Source organism: Ammodytes marinus (assembly GCF_949987685.1).
Source record: "Ammodytes marinus genome assembly, chromosome: 12".
Classification (NCBI taxonomy): Eukaryota; Metazoa; Chordata; class Actinopteri; order Uranoscopiformes; family Ammodytidae; genus Ammodytes; species Ammodytes marinus.
Genome location: NC_137216.1, coordinates 26515843 through 26531054, shown reverse-complemented (window position 1 = coordinate 26531054; position 15212 = coordinate 26515843). Strand labels below are relative to the sequence as shown.

Below are 15212 nucleotides of genomic sequence, written 5' to 3'. Positions count from 1 at the left end.
ATTTGCTCATCCACTTCACAGCCAGCTCTTCATTTTACCCAACAGAAAAGCAGCACCTTTTATACCTCATCCCCCTCTCCGTGCTATAATCCATCCAGAACGAATTGAGAGATTAATACAGGTGAAGATGGGGTGTGTGTGTGTGAGAGTGTGTGTGTGTGTGTGTTGAAACAGGGTCACCGCGGTCGGCAGGATGTGAGCAGGTGAAGAGGACAGCGCAGGTTTTTAATCAGCACAGAGGACACTTCTATGCTTCCTGGAACATAGTGTGGTTTCACTGAAAAGGTGAAGGGAGACTAGTGTGTGTGTGTGTGTGTGTGTGTGGATGTGTGGATGCGTGTGTGTGTATGTGAGTGTGTGACGTGTGTCGTTGTGTGAGAAAGTGTGTGTGTGTGTGGGGACGGACGGACCACTCAGTGAAACACCTGCTGTTTATCCTTCTGGTTCAGCCACTTATGTGTCTCCCTCTGTTCTGGGGTTTTTAAGGTGAGATGCTGCACTGCATTAATACAGTCTTTAGACGGGGAGGGAGACAGTAAGCTGAAGGGATTTGTTAAGGTAAAACTGAGGTTGAAGCCCATAATCTGCCTCACAACGGTATAGCAGAGATGCTATCTGTCCAACTTAACCACAGTCTTGAACTGTTCATTTATAAAAAAAAGTAGGAGTCCTTATGCTGGTAAGTGATTGACTGGACATGGATTTCTTATGTTTAGAAGCACTTCTATTCAATACATTTGAATGGTAAGAAAAAAAATAAAAATCTTACTCGAAACTTTATGTAAGAAATATTTGGATATGTCCATTTCATAAGGTCAGGTAAAAGCATGCTTACTGAGATCAGAACACAGCCGCTGACAGTGTGTGTAGTTTTACATCTTGAAAAACACAGACCCAGAACAGTAAAAATGCCTGAACTCATTCGACCCAGTTAGAAGAAAGCCTTTCACTTCACAGACGTTTGGCTGCAGCACACCCATACGCTCTCCAACTCGTATTAACTGACTGTCTTGGTCTTGGAGCCTTCCGAGAGATTTTTATCTACAATATTTCACCTATTTGTTCCTTTCATCACCTCTCAGCTGCAAGTGATGGATTTTTATTTCCACTTCGTGGTTGGCCTGAATTCAGCGCAGTTACTGATCTCAGTTTTCCAAGTTCACAGACACGAATGCTTAACACATGACTTTTCATTTCTCCTGGGTTGATATCGCAGTCGCAAATGTCACTCTAACATCCCGTTCCGAGTTGAACTTGCAGGGTGCAATACCACTGGATTTTTAACCATTTAAAGCTATAGTGCGTAACTTTTTCATGTAAATGAATGTTGGTTATATTTAAGCCATTGCCAAATGAGTTGACATAAAGTTGATTAAGCCTAAATCAGCTCCACAAAACTCGGTGTATTACTCAGTATGGCAGCATCTACAAGAAGCCCACAAGGAATGCAGAAAAACCTGGATGTACAGCAGAAGGTATAAAATCCATGCATGTTCACCGAAGGCTTACCTCATGAAGATGCGTCAACTCGACAGTGTTGTTGTCATTACTCAGAAGATCTCATGGGGGCAACAAAAGTTACGCACTAAAGCTTTAATAGAGCACTAAATAATCTTTCTACAACAAAACCAACTTCGGTCTGAAAGGACAAGCAAGTCTAAAAACACATCAACAGAGAGAAATCACTTTAATCAGTATTTATATATATATATATTTAAAAAAATCAGTACAGGAACTGTGAGTTGTTGACAACCAACCCTCATTCATCACATTGAAATCATAAAAAAAAAGATAATATACATTTCCAGAAAGTCAAATTTGGCTCATTATTATTATATACATTCTTGACACAGTTGTGACAATAAAGTTGATGCTTGGGACTTCACTGATCTGAAGCCAATTTCCTGTGAGACAACTGAAAAGGGAAAAAGTAAAAAACGCCAGATTTACTCAAAATAAATTGATAAAGAAAACTCTGCAGCATTCGGCATAGAATTCATTGTCATTTTGAATCTTTATTTGTGTCATTTTTTTTTTAGAAAAATAAGATACAAAAAAAAAAAACGGTTGATTCAAGTTGTTGTAAAATCAATTTCAATTTGTCTCACTCTCTATAAAGGGCGACTGATTGTTTATTGATTTAAAACGTACAGCGATCACTGAATAGTCCTTGGGCAGCTGACACTTACGCATCTCTGAATAGCATTGTGAATTGAGTCCACACAAAAGCCGACAACTTGTAAGGTTCAATTCTGTGGTGATAATGTCCGAAGACTTATCTGACTGAGTGGACATGCTTTGGTGTCAGCACATTTGAATAACAGAGATAAGGGCCAGCTTCACCATGAAGATCTGTGTTTGTTTTTTTCTCGCCAACAGAAAAGACTTAAGACCAGTAGATTCCTAATGTTAAGACAATAGACAATGTGTGACAAAGTGTTTAGTGAAACTGAACCTCCATTGTGATAGTTTTACCGGGAAGATTGGGTTTGCAACGTCATGATAGCGTGAAAAGTTAAGACTGACACAGGAATGTTTCAAGGTTCAATTCAGTACATTTCAGTACAAGTAAAGTAAACCTATGGTAGAGTATATAAGGGTCACGGGAGAAAAATTAGAGAGGACAACGTTTTTTCTTCCATTTTGCACTTCAAGAATAACGTTGAAATGTTGAAATTTCGAGAAAAAAAAAGTAAAAATTCCATGAAGGAAGTGAAAATGTCAAGAATAGACTCTACCGTTCCAAGACTGCGGTAAAGTTCATAATCAAAACGTTCACAAACGAGGCATCTTTGCTATCGTCGTGAGGAAGGCAATGGGCTACACAACCTCTTTTGACTGAAATGAGACGCCCTTGATTTTTCATGTCAAATTTCATCAAAAAATTATATTTCAACTTCATTCTGGACGTTTTGACTTTTTTTCCTCGATAGTATGCGTGGCCTTGATACTCTTCCATATATCACCTACAATCTGGTCGTCCAAGTTTAATCAATCTTTCTGTGCGTTGTGAAAAATACCAGGTAAAGCGAAATTAACCATGTAAAAACAAACAACAAAATGTGTGACTAAAAAAAACAAAATGCTAATTAAAATGAGTGACAGATGACAATGTTTCAACCACAGAGTGAATATCAGAGTAATTGAAAGCCAGCCAATATTTCAAGAGACAAAATGAAACATTGTTATCAATAAACTAGTGCAGTGGGAGGATATGGTTTATGATCCTATACATCCACCTATTGACCTCCAGGTTGAGAAAGAACAAACATAAAGTTGAATGCATATATGCAGACATGTTGCCGACTTGACAAAGGCTCGCCACCCGCACATAGGCACTAAGGAAGATTTACAGCTTAATGATCACGGCCTCAACAAATGACTATTTTCATTACTGATTTATGTTTTGAGATTTACTATTAATCAACCAATGTATTGTTTAAAGGTGCTCTGAGGAGATTTTCAGTTTGTGTTAATTATTGCATCCCCTTTGGACTAAAGCGGTAGTGTTTTTACTACCCCAGCTGTACTTCCTGGGTGAGTGTACCATGACAAAGGCATTAAGAACAATTATATAAAAATAGCCTTCTTTGCACTGATGGTCTCTTTTGCTGTAACATATCATTTATGATCATCAGAGGAAAAATATGACTGTTTCAGAAATATTTAAATGTTCCTTGTAGCACCTTTAATCTATGAAGTTTTAAGAAAAGCATACAATGCCCATCACTAGTTCCCAGAGGCCTGCAGGTAACATCTTAAAGTTGCTTGTTTTTGTGCCAGAAAAAGTAAAAAAAAAACGGTCAAGTATTTAATTGATATGGTTATGAAACAGAAAAAGCAGCAAAATCTCACATTTGAGAAACTGAAACTAGTGAATATTTCTTGCTCCTTTTTCCTCATGAATACCTCCAAACAAAAGGATACATTTTTTTTTTGTAGATTTCACGAATAAATTAATTGTTTCCGTGATACTAGTGACAAAGGCTGGTGGGCAGCAGTTCAAGGATCCGCACTGTAGAAAATGTAAAAGTTAAGAAAAAACTCAAATTTTCGAGACAACTGTCTTCACTAGTTTTTACAAGTTCTGAGGCCAAATGAATTCTTCAGTTTGAAGGGGAAATGTAGATTCCTTAAAACTAATACCTTGAACATTAGAATTCTCCTAACCTTTCCATTTTTTTTGACAATGCAGTGATTCTGTTTGCCCAAGAAAATCTCCCAGGCATCAATCTTCCTTCACTGGAGGTGTTCCCATTGTGACTACAGGGGAATAATGTTAGCAATAGGATATGAAAATGCAGCATTAAGTCTTGACTTTACTTATAGTTCCTGCTGTCCTCCTGTGTGGTACTGTCCAGTATAATCCGGTGAATCCATACGTACGTCATCTTCCCCACGTTACTCCAGCATTTGACAATATTCTGAGACATTGGTGACGACGTCCGATATGACCACACAAAGCAGAAAAAAGCTTTGAGCAAACATTGAGGGTTTGACATGAAAATACATATTTAGGGGTTATTTGAGGAAACTGCTGAATATGAATTAAAAATAAATCTCGGTTTAAGGCATAATCCAGAAACCATACCAGGTCCATAAATAGTCTGTGGTGAGCGAGAAACGACCGCGAATCCAGGACCACGTGCTGCTAAACGTGGGGCTGGCAATGTTAATTTTAGTCCTTTTGGCAGTGACAGAACCAACCCACTGTATGGTTCAGAGCCTACGAGAGGAGGTTAAGAGTTCACACCACACTAGGCAAAATGACGTCCACAAACGGTTTCCATTTGACGGGGTAAAATCACCTCGTCAAGCGGTACGGAGGTCAGAAGGTCTGATTGGTCTGAACGCCCGCTTGTCACAGACCAGAAGACTGGGAGGCATGGTGGGGTCTATTCACCTGCAATGGAGGAACAAAAACATTCAAGGTTAACAAATATCTCAAATGTATCCGGCCAGTTACATATAAAAAGCAGGTTAAAAAACTAAAGAAGCTACGAACTTTCAGTTTATGTTGATTCCAGCCAGCGGCCCCTTTGGACCAATGCAGTTTTTTTTAACGACAACATAGCATGCTGTCCTTAAAATCTTTGCTATATTTAAATTACTGCCAATCCAGTATTTCTTGCAAAATGTCTCAAATAAAGAAATCCTTCCAGTGAAAGAATGTAGGATGCTTTATAAGTTGCTGGAAGCATTTTTTTTAAAATAATAGAACACGCGGAGGCATTGACCTTTTTCTTTTTTTGGGGGGGGAATTTTTATGCTTTATTGATAGTGCAGAGAGACAGAGGTGAAATGGGGCAGAGAGGGGAGTGACATGCAGAGAACGACCGCGGGCGGGAATCGAACCCGGGTCCGCTGCTGGGCCCGGCCTGGGGGGAGACGCCCTACCAACTGAACTAAGGGCGCCCTCAAAGGCATTGACCTTTTAAATGAATTTGTTCCCTAGCTTTTGGTGCACGGTAGACCTGCAGGCTTTTATGTAATGGGAGGATTCGATTATAGCTGATTTAAAAAGGTGCTCCGAGGAACTTTCAGTTTGTGTCAATCCTTGCACCCCTTTTAGACAAAAGTGGTAATGTTTTTACTACGCCGGCTGTTGTTCCTGGGTGAGCGTATACCATGACTAAGGCATTAAGAAAACAATATAAACATCCGTTGCACTGATGAAAAATAACACCATTTCGGAAACATTTCAAAGTCCCTCATACCACCTTTAAGTTGGTAAAAATCATCATATTACACTCATATATAATGTATGTTTTTTCTTGATTTAACCAATGCTGTGCGCTGAAAGCTTGTGGCTGATGTGGTGTGTTAACGGCAGCAGAAAAAGGAGTCATTATTTCCTGGCCCTCGTCTAACAGTGGGATTGAGCCCAGCACAGCGAAAACCTGTTCTGCCCAACATCAATACACAGGTGTTGATGTGAATGTTATTGCCCAGTTCATTGGTTATAGCTGCAGCGGTGCTCAGAAAGGGGAAATACATCGTAGCACAAGCCGTATTATGTTCTACTGTCTTGACAGTTTAATTCCTGACAGGAGACTGAGGGTTCAGCTAAAATGAGTTCCTGATGAGTCAAGGGGGAAGCCATAAAGAAAGGCAATGAATCCTGACTATACAACGCTGATTACCCAAAACCTTACTAGCTTAAAAATGCGATCATAACATATTACAACTTGACACATTTCTGTCCCACCCCTATTGAGTACAGTCTGGGAATATTATGATAGTTTGGTCTTTGCCTCTGTGTATTCCAGCAGCTTGGATTTGGACTGAAGCGGCGACTTGGACGTTTCAAGTCTAGTGACTAACGGATTTAGTTTAATGGTGTTTGGATCCAGATTTCAGGTGAATATTGTCGGAACTGTTGCATATTTTATACAAACGCTCAAGAGAACGAACAATGTCTATACAGTGCTCACCCAATTATGCATTTTACAACCGTTAAATAACCTAGAAATTCTAAGCCTCCAAAGCCTTGAGAAAATATGAAAAATATTACTTTCCTGATATTGTCTGACTGTATTGTTTATTATACCTTCTGCTCTAGTTTTACTATTCATTTTATAGAGATGGAATTTATATTTTTCCATAGCACCCAGCCAGGGGTCAGACCAGGTCCCTGCTAGCTTTGCTTTTACCATTGCTGTAATAGCACACTATAATATAACCACCAATACAATAATAATGGCTGGAGTAAGTAAGAAATAAAATAACTTTTTCCTACAATATTTCAAAGTCTGTGATTCCCTGCATAGAACTGGCATGTCCATTTCCGTGTTTTTTTCTTCGGCAAAAGGTCATTTATGCTCCTCCCCTCAGGAAACTAATTATTTTATTTGGTCAACCTTAATTTGTGCACTGATAAACAAAACCAGTGACTCAATGAAAAAAATAAATAAAATAAAAAATCTCCCTTTGAGTCAAATTTAGACAAAACAGACAACGTATACAGCCCATTGTGCTTTTAGTTATGGATGGTGTCCGCTCAATCATCACAGCTACACCAAAACATCCAACAGAATCTCTTGCATGCGTAACCATTGATGATTAACATTTGAAAAAGAGAACTCATATATTTTCTAATCAACATAAATCCAGCCCTCGTAGACACTGTCCAGTATGAAGAACTGAAGAGCTGAGCCCTGAAAACTGTCTCCCATGTATTTGTCACTTCGACCAAAGACTGCTGCTTTCCAAACACCAATCAGAGTGAACCAAACTATAACGTAATGTCATGAAACCTGTGTGGAACATTGGAAAGAAATACACTGAACGTCAAAGTCCACTAGAACATTATCTGGCCCTTAGAAAGACATGATGAATTGGAAGAATAACTATTTTACTACTGACAGACAGAAAGCAGAGACACACATCCTAACCAAGTACAGGCTCAGTGACCACAAACTGGCAAACGAAAAAAGCAAAGACGCAAAAAAATCATGGCAACCAAAAGAAAAACTGAAGACGTGGTCACTGCTGTTGCACTAAACATTAAATGAAGTGAGGGACATTTTTTTTTAAGATATTCTTTTGGCATTTTTATGCTTTATTGATAGTGTAGAGACAGAGTTGAAATGGGGCAGAGAGGGGAGTGACATGCAGAGAACGACCACGGGCCGGAATCGAACCCGGGTCCGCTGCTGGCCGAGGCCCATGGAGCCAACTGAGCTAAAGGTGCCCCCAGTGAGGGACATTTAATAGAAAAAGTTTTGACTATGTTATTTTAGATTTCAAAAGAGCAAATAATACTCTCGAAATCCTATCTTTACAGAGCAATATACATGTCTATCAATATGTCACAACCGGAGGGACAGAGAATGACCTACACACACACATTCTCATGCTTTGTCTGTATATTATATATATGTAAAAACAATTATATATCAACATTCAATCTTAAGTGTACCCTGCTGCATGTGAAAATTCATTCAAAAACATTTATTTTTTTGAGGTGGCCTTGCAAAAAAAATACTCCCATTACATAGAATCCAGGTCTACTTTGCTCTGAAATCTAAGGGGTCCAATGAGGAATTGCCTATGTGCAATCCATGTAGCTAAAACTATTTCAAAGGCGGTGTTACAAGACTGAGGCACAGAACTTTTATGCTCCCAATATGAATACATTTGAACAGTCTAGAGTCTAGACAAAGCTATTACATTCCCTTATGGTGTAGGTGGGTCCAATAGTTGAACTTTTCACTGCTTTAGAACAATCATCAATATTCAAATGTAGTCCCTTCGGATGTTAAATCGTGCCTTGAATACTTAAAAAAATAAAAATAAAAATCCACCGTCAAAGTCTTTCCACAGAACTTCACGAGAATCACAGGAGAGGAGAATTCAAAATGGTCCAACTGTTACCGTTACGGCTCAGTCTAAGGCCAAGATTCAACCTCAAGTCAAAAATACAGACGTGGGCCAAATCACGGATCATCAGGAACCTTAAATAGATCACTGGATATCCTAAATGCTTCTAAGGAATTGCACATTTAAAAACCATTCTGACGTACGTAATGTTACACATCCTTTTTAAACAGCTGGCTGGCGTTCAGAGCAGTCACAGTGCTACGCCTTGCTGTTCTAAACATATATATATTTTTTTTTTACAAGGACTTGCAAAACTTTCTCACAGGTCAAGCGCACGAGAACAAAGCAAAGTGAAACTGCTGAAAGTACATAGTTACCAATATTTACTGCATCCCTTTCTTTGTCAAATCAAAGCCTTTGATTTAGCAATGACTTCATTCAATTTACTTTATACGCCAGATCCCAAATTTCAAAGGGGAAATCATCGAAGAGTATCCCGTACAATCTCATTGTAATTGAGTTTGTAGGATAACTGATTGATAGGTGTAATTTCTTGGAAAGTGCACACGCACAGACACACAGACACAGACACAGACACACACACAGACACACACACACACACACACACACACACACACACACACACACACACACACACACACACACACACACACACACACACAGAGCAAGTCATTAGCTGGTTTCCTCTCTGGATACTGTCTCTCTCACTCCCTCTCTGCTCCGATTGTTTCGCTAACGACTTGAGCTCGAAATAAAATAAAATCAAATTGTAAACACATTTCATTGTTTAGATTTGGCTTTTAAGGATAAAGGGAAATCAGCAATAAGATGGGTTTCCATTACAACTAGGGCTGTCAGGTGATTCAAAAAAATTATCTAATTAATTACAGGCTGTGATTAATTAATCTAAATTAATCGCACACTTATATGACACTTTTATGCCTGTTTATAAACAACTGTAGGCCTATATAGGCTCTCTCTCTGTCTCTCTCTCTCTCTCTCTCAACTTCTGTCTCCTCCCCTCAGCCAGGCTTCTACATAAAATATATTTAGGAACTACTAGCGCCGAAAGAAAAAAAAACACAAAAAAACAAGCAGGCTAAATGACACACACACACACACACACACACACACACACACACACACACACACACACACACACACACACACACACACACACACACACACACACACACACACACACACACACACACACACACACACACACACACACACACACACACACACACACACACACACACACACACACACACACACACACACACACACACACACACACACAAAGGAGGAAAAAAGACAGGCATATGCTAGGAAGAGTGAGAGGGGGCGGGTGTCCGTTGAGACGATCGCAACTAGCAAACAAAAGTGAGACACGAGGAAGATTGAGAGATAGGCCTACTGTTGTGAACCTACATTGTTAATTAGGCACCCACTAAATCAATAATGCACAGACACTGCGAGAATAACATAAGACGTATTCCTACCTTCATGTTTATTTGCACGGAGCAGCCCATAACATAGAGCCCTCGGCCCTTTTCCCCTGCTTCTTTCTTTACTCTTTAATCCCGTGCGGGCCGTGTCCGCAAGATATAGGTGCAGCTCCGCTATCATCTCACCTCTTTAGCACCGGATCAAAGGGCAATATAGAAGTGCGATTAATCTGCGTTAATTTTTTTTAATCGCGTTAATTTTTCTGCGATTAATTAATCGAAATTAACGCGTTAATTTGACAGCCCTAATTACAACACAACACGCTGGAGATTGGACGTAGGGCTAAACAGTATGTGACTTGAAACACAGTCCTTTTCCCAGCTGCCAATGCAAGAGTGATTGAAACAATACAAAAAATAAGCTTTAGACACAAACACTGAATCCAAGATTTGGACGTGGGGGTCCAGATGTGCACAACATACCAAACTGGAATTTATAGATGAGGAATGTGTGCACCAACGTGCAAAGATAAAACAAGGTGAGAGACAAAACCTTATGGTTGGTTGTTTGCACATTTCACCGATTGTTGTTCACAGTCAACACAGAATTCTGTCAAATAAAATAAATAGTATATACTGAACTTCTTAGTACTCCTTTTCGTAGAATTGGTTACACACACGCGCACACACGCACGCACACACGCACACGCGCACACACACACACACACACACACACACACACACACACACACACACGCGCACACACACACACACACACACGCACACAACCTGTTAAGGATGTTTTAATATTATCCAGAATTGTGGAGTTGTTTGTAAAGTGTGTTTCAATGTGTGAGGCCATACATCAATCATCGATCATCCTTCTGATATGTAACAAAGATGATTGAGATATCCCTGCTATGAATAGCCACATCTGGGCCCAGTGGTAGCGTGTAATGTTAACCGCTTTGGTGCTGCTGGAGAACCTCACAATGCATCACAATTGTAGGAATTCATTTCATTACATTTAACCTTTATTTATACACGAGAAATGATTTATTTGTTGCCGTTCTTCTCACTGACATGTGTAATGAGTGTTGGAGCGGGGTTTTATGTGCCAAAAGGTTGATTAGGGTCAGTGCTAAGCTGAGGGACTGGAAATGAGGCCTGTGTGTGTGTGTACTCACTTTGGCCCCAAGTCCACATTGATTCAAATCTATTAAAACGGAGTCAGGTGTACAAACAGCTTCATCAATCAGATAAAAGAAATGCATCATTCTGAGAAGTGTTATGCATCTGGCCCCATAGGTCTTTTTCAAGTTAAAACACGGGGTATTTGGAATACATTGTTACAAATTCAAGAGGCTACACCACTTGTTAAAAGGCTGAAAATAATCGGGACTTATACTTTTCTGCCTACTTTGACCGACTTTGATTTTGTTTATAAGGATACACTGCCTAAACTGAATGATCACCGTACTATTTTACTGTACTATTTGTTTTATTTGTAAGATCACAAACACCATACATTATTAGAAATTCCAAGAAGTCCTGACAATTAACCAGAATCATCTTCGACTTGAGCGAGACGTATCTGAAAGTGAGGGCCTGGTAATGTGATACCAATGTATTGCTGCCATCAGGTAAGGCCCTTGCATGACATTTAAAATTTAAAATTTTAGAATTTAAGGAATAACTTGATGGTGTCTTTAAGGGATTTCATAAAGTCATGGACGACACAATCATATAACAAGCTGAGCTGGACATAGATTATGTGCCATCACTGCAGTGCATCTGTGTGCGTCATGGCTTGATCAATCTCCCCAGAGCATTTGTAGCCGCGTTGCTACTTACCCGTGCGTCATACTCCAGGACAAACGGAGGGATATCTATCTGCTCCGGTCTGATGCAGGTGAAGAGCTGAGGCAGGTTGTCCAGGTAACGGACCTTATCCTTCAACCCAGACACTGAGAAGGTGGTGAAGAACCACGTGGAGACCTGGAACCAGCCGGGGAAAGATGGAAGAATAGAGGGACCGTCAAAACCTCACAATCACACATAAATACATAATAAATCAAATCAAAATCAGTTTTATTTGTATAGCCCAATATCACAAATAGACATTTGCCTCAGTGTGCTTTACATTCCATACAGTACGACACCCTGCCCTTAGACCCTTAGGCTGAGAAAAAACTCCCAGTAAAAAACCCTTTATCAGGATTAAATACCTGATTAGCCGGACCTATTCAGTTACATTAACGCACCTTAAAACCAAAAGAAATATTACCACCAGCTGACACATTTCATCTGTTGTTTTGCTTTTTTTTCTCTTTTTAATGTTTTGTTATGCTGCCTTTTGCTTTGTGCTTTCTCTAAACATAATTCTTTTTAAAGATATTTGTTGTTGTCATTTTTATGCTTTATAGACAGTTGTGGAGAGACAGATGAAATGGGGTAGAGAGGGGAATGACATGCAGAGAACGACCACGGGCCGGATTCAAACCAGTGGTCTGCTGCTTCTGAGGACTGAGCCTCTATGGGCGGGCGCTCTAAACACTACACCACGAGCCCCCTCTCCCCCTAAAATATTTTTCTATATACTATATATATTCTATTGTAATGTAAACACTAATAATAATAATACAATAAAACGTATAGATCTCATCACCACATATCACCACCAAAACAATCATATTTTGTATAACTTCTTATTCAGAAATGTTTGAATTAAGAGACAAATTTGGTTAGAAAAAAAGGGAAAAAATTGAAAAAAATAGGGAGAAAGGAAATGAGCAAGCTTTAATCAGGAGTTCAATCTCGATTCTTTGTTGCCAAGATTTTCCCTCTTTGCCAACAAAGAAAAAACACAACTTTTCTAATACGTACAACAGAACAAGATTAAGTATAATGAACCTATAATGATCCCTAAAGGGAAGTTTGGCCTTTGGAGCTAAACATACTACATTCCCAGTAAACAACAATGAAATAGACATAAACCAGAAAGCACTCCTCTGTGAGTGAGCGCGTATCTCTGCCAAGGCCGCGGCATTCTTTAGAAATGTTATTTTAATAATAAAACAATATTTATGAATTATAAATTTGGAACTTTAAGATTAGCATCTGGACACACAATGCAGTTTTTGGATAAACCCTCGTCACGGGAATGGACAAAGGCGGACCAAAAACCACTGAGCTATTTAAAATGATAATTTGTGGTGCAATAGCAAAGCCTTTTACTGTAGGGGTCATGGCTGGGTAAGTGAATTCGGACACACTTGATACAAATTTCTAATGCAAAGTAATGCATCACATCAAACACACACAATTTTATTTATTTTTTTATGAACAATTTTGTTCTTAAAGGTCACATATTATGCTAAATGCACTTTTTAAATGTGTTTATGTGTGTTAGGGACCACTAAGACCATATAATATGGTGTATAAATAATAGAACCGAAAAGTGTATAATATGGGACCTTTAAGTTCCTCAACTGGTGAACATTGTTTGAAACGTGATGAAAGAGCTGAAATGTATTGCAAACACTTTTGATGTTTTTTGCCCTTATGAGTCAAAACCTACAGAATGACAAAACCACTAATACTACAATGTCGATGTATGGTTGTCAACAGCAATGTGTACACGGATGGGTTAATATAGGAAAGATAAACAGTAAGCTCTGAAGACGTAGCAAATATTTGTCATTTCAACACACATCAAATATCATAATCTTACCTTGGAGCGAAATGTGGGATGTACAAAGTAGAAGGCCTTTAAGTTCTTTTTAAACCTGGAAAACATAAAAACACAAAAAAACCTTCAGCAAGAATAACTTTACGGCAAGTTATGACTCACTGTTCCCCTGAATACAGCTGAGAAGAGAAACAACTGGACCATGACACAGATGAAATGAAAAGGAATTTCTCCTCCTGCGGGAGAAGACAAGATGTGCATGAAGTCAATGAAGCTGCCGTACCAAAAAAATAAATAAAACTTCACAGACAATCAGCTCCAGCCGACACACACACACACACACACACACACACACACACACACACACACACACACACACACACACACACACACACACACACACACACACACACACACACACACACACACACACACACACACACACACACACACACACACACACACACACACACACACACACACACACACACACACGATCCAATCCTACTCCCCTTCAGATTCTCATGCAGCAAACCAACCTTTATACATGAGCAGTGTGTGGAAGTCTGTTTAAGACCAATTTACCTGACAATTAACGACTAATTTATCTCAAAATAATGCTGTTGGCTTATAGAGCACTGAACGGTTAAGGGCCAAAATACATTTGACAGTCAAGACTAAACATGGAGAAGCAGCTTTCAGTTTTTATGCATCACATATTTGGAAAAAATCCCAGAAAGCTTGAGGTCCGCTGCAACTCTCAGCTCTTTTTAATTACATCTGAACCCTTTTCTTTTTCCCTTTTAACTTGCAATTGTATTGTCTTATGTCTGATCTCAATGTTTTTTTTAATTCGCTGTAAACCAGCAAATATCTCCTCATGATCCGTTACCTGTCCGTAAAAATAAAATCTAGTGTTAATACCCAGCCCTGGCTCTGTGAAAGGACATGATGCTAGCTACGATTGACCCTCTTTGTTTACACACCCGTTTACAGAGCCTAGGTTTTTTTTTTCAGTGCACACACACACACAGGTAGCGGATCAAGAGGAGATATTAAATATTTCGACAACAAGCGTTCTCCAGAATCACTGACTGCACCTTTAATAGGAGAAACAGTTCAAACACTGATGCCAGTTAGCATTCACTTTGTCATTTGAGTTTCCCTCACCAACTAACTGAATGTTGCTCGACCTCTCCAGTGTTAACACAATGTGACACACAGGAGGGAACAGTCATTTCCATTAAAAAAAAATTATCCATTACTGCCATTAATGAAAGTATCCAATTTCTACATGTTCAGTTATATAAATGGGCAAAAAAACTGTGCTTTCCCGTATTTCCAAGCATCAGTTCACAGTGCCATTAGTCAAACTACTCATTCACCATTAATGATTTTGTCAGCTGTATAAGGTATCTTAAACCACACACATAGCGGTGTGCTTTCGGGGTTGGTCCGTCTGCACCGTTCATCCAAGGTTTAATATATCAACAAACCATTTGATGGATCGTCATTAAAATTGGTAACGACATAAGTGTTCCCCGAGATGATTCATTCTAATTCTAAATGTTGTTTGAGGTTTGGACGGGTGACCCAGACCGTTTTCCTCCAGTGCCACCGTGAAGTCATGATTGGCAACATTAAGTCCAACATTTTTTTTTTTTTTTTTTTACAAGATATTCCAAGTAGCAGTAATATTAGGATTTACAAGCAATCACAGCTGGACT

The 15212-nt window shown here is 39.2% G+C and overlaps 1 protein-coding gene across 2 annotated transcripts in view; it reads right to left on the bottom strand.

Annotated features, from left to right (window-relative positions):
• Positions 1-1747: 1747 nt before the first annotated feature.
• gdap2 (ganglioside induced differentiation associated protein 2) overlaps positions 1748-15212 on the bottom strand; it is a 38108-nt gene continuing 24643 nt past the window's right edge. For both annotated transcript variants that reach the window (XM_080038370.1, XM_080038371.1), the window contains exons 12-14: positions 13528-13582; positions 11649-11792; positions 1748-4903 (exon numbers count right to left, since the gene is read on the bottom strand). In XM_080038370.1, the coding sequence (XP_079894496.1) occupies positions 4862-4903; positions 11649-11792; positions 13528-13582 (241 nt within the window). In that variant the 3' untranslated portion in view covers positions 1748-4861. The remainder of the gene's footprint in view (positions 4904-11648; positions 11793-13527; positions 13583-15212) is intronic.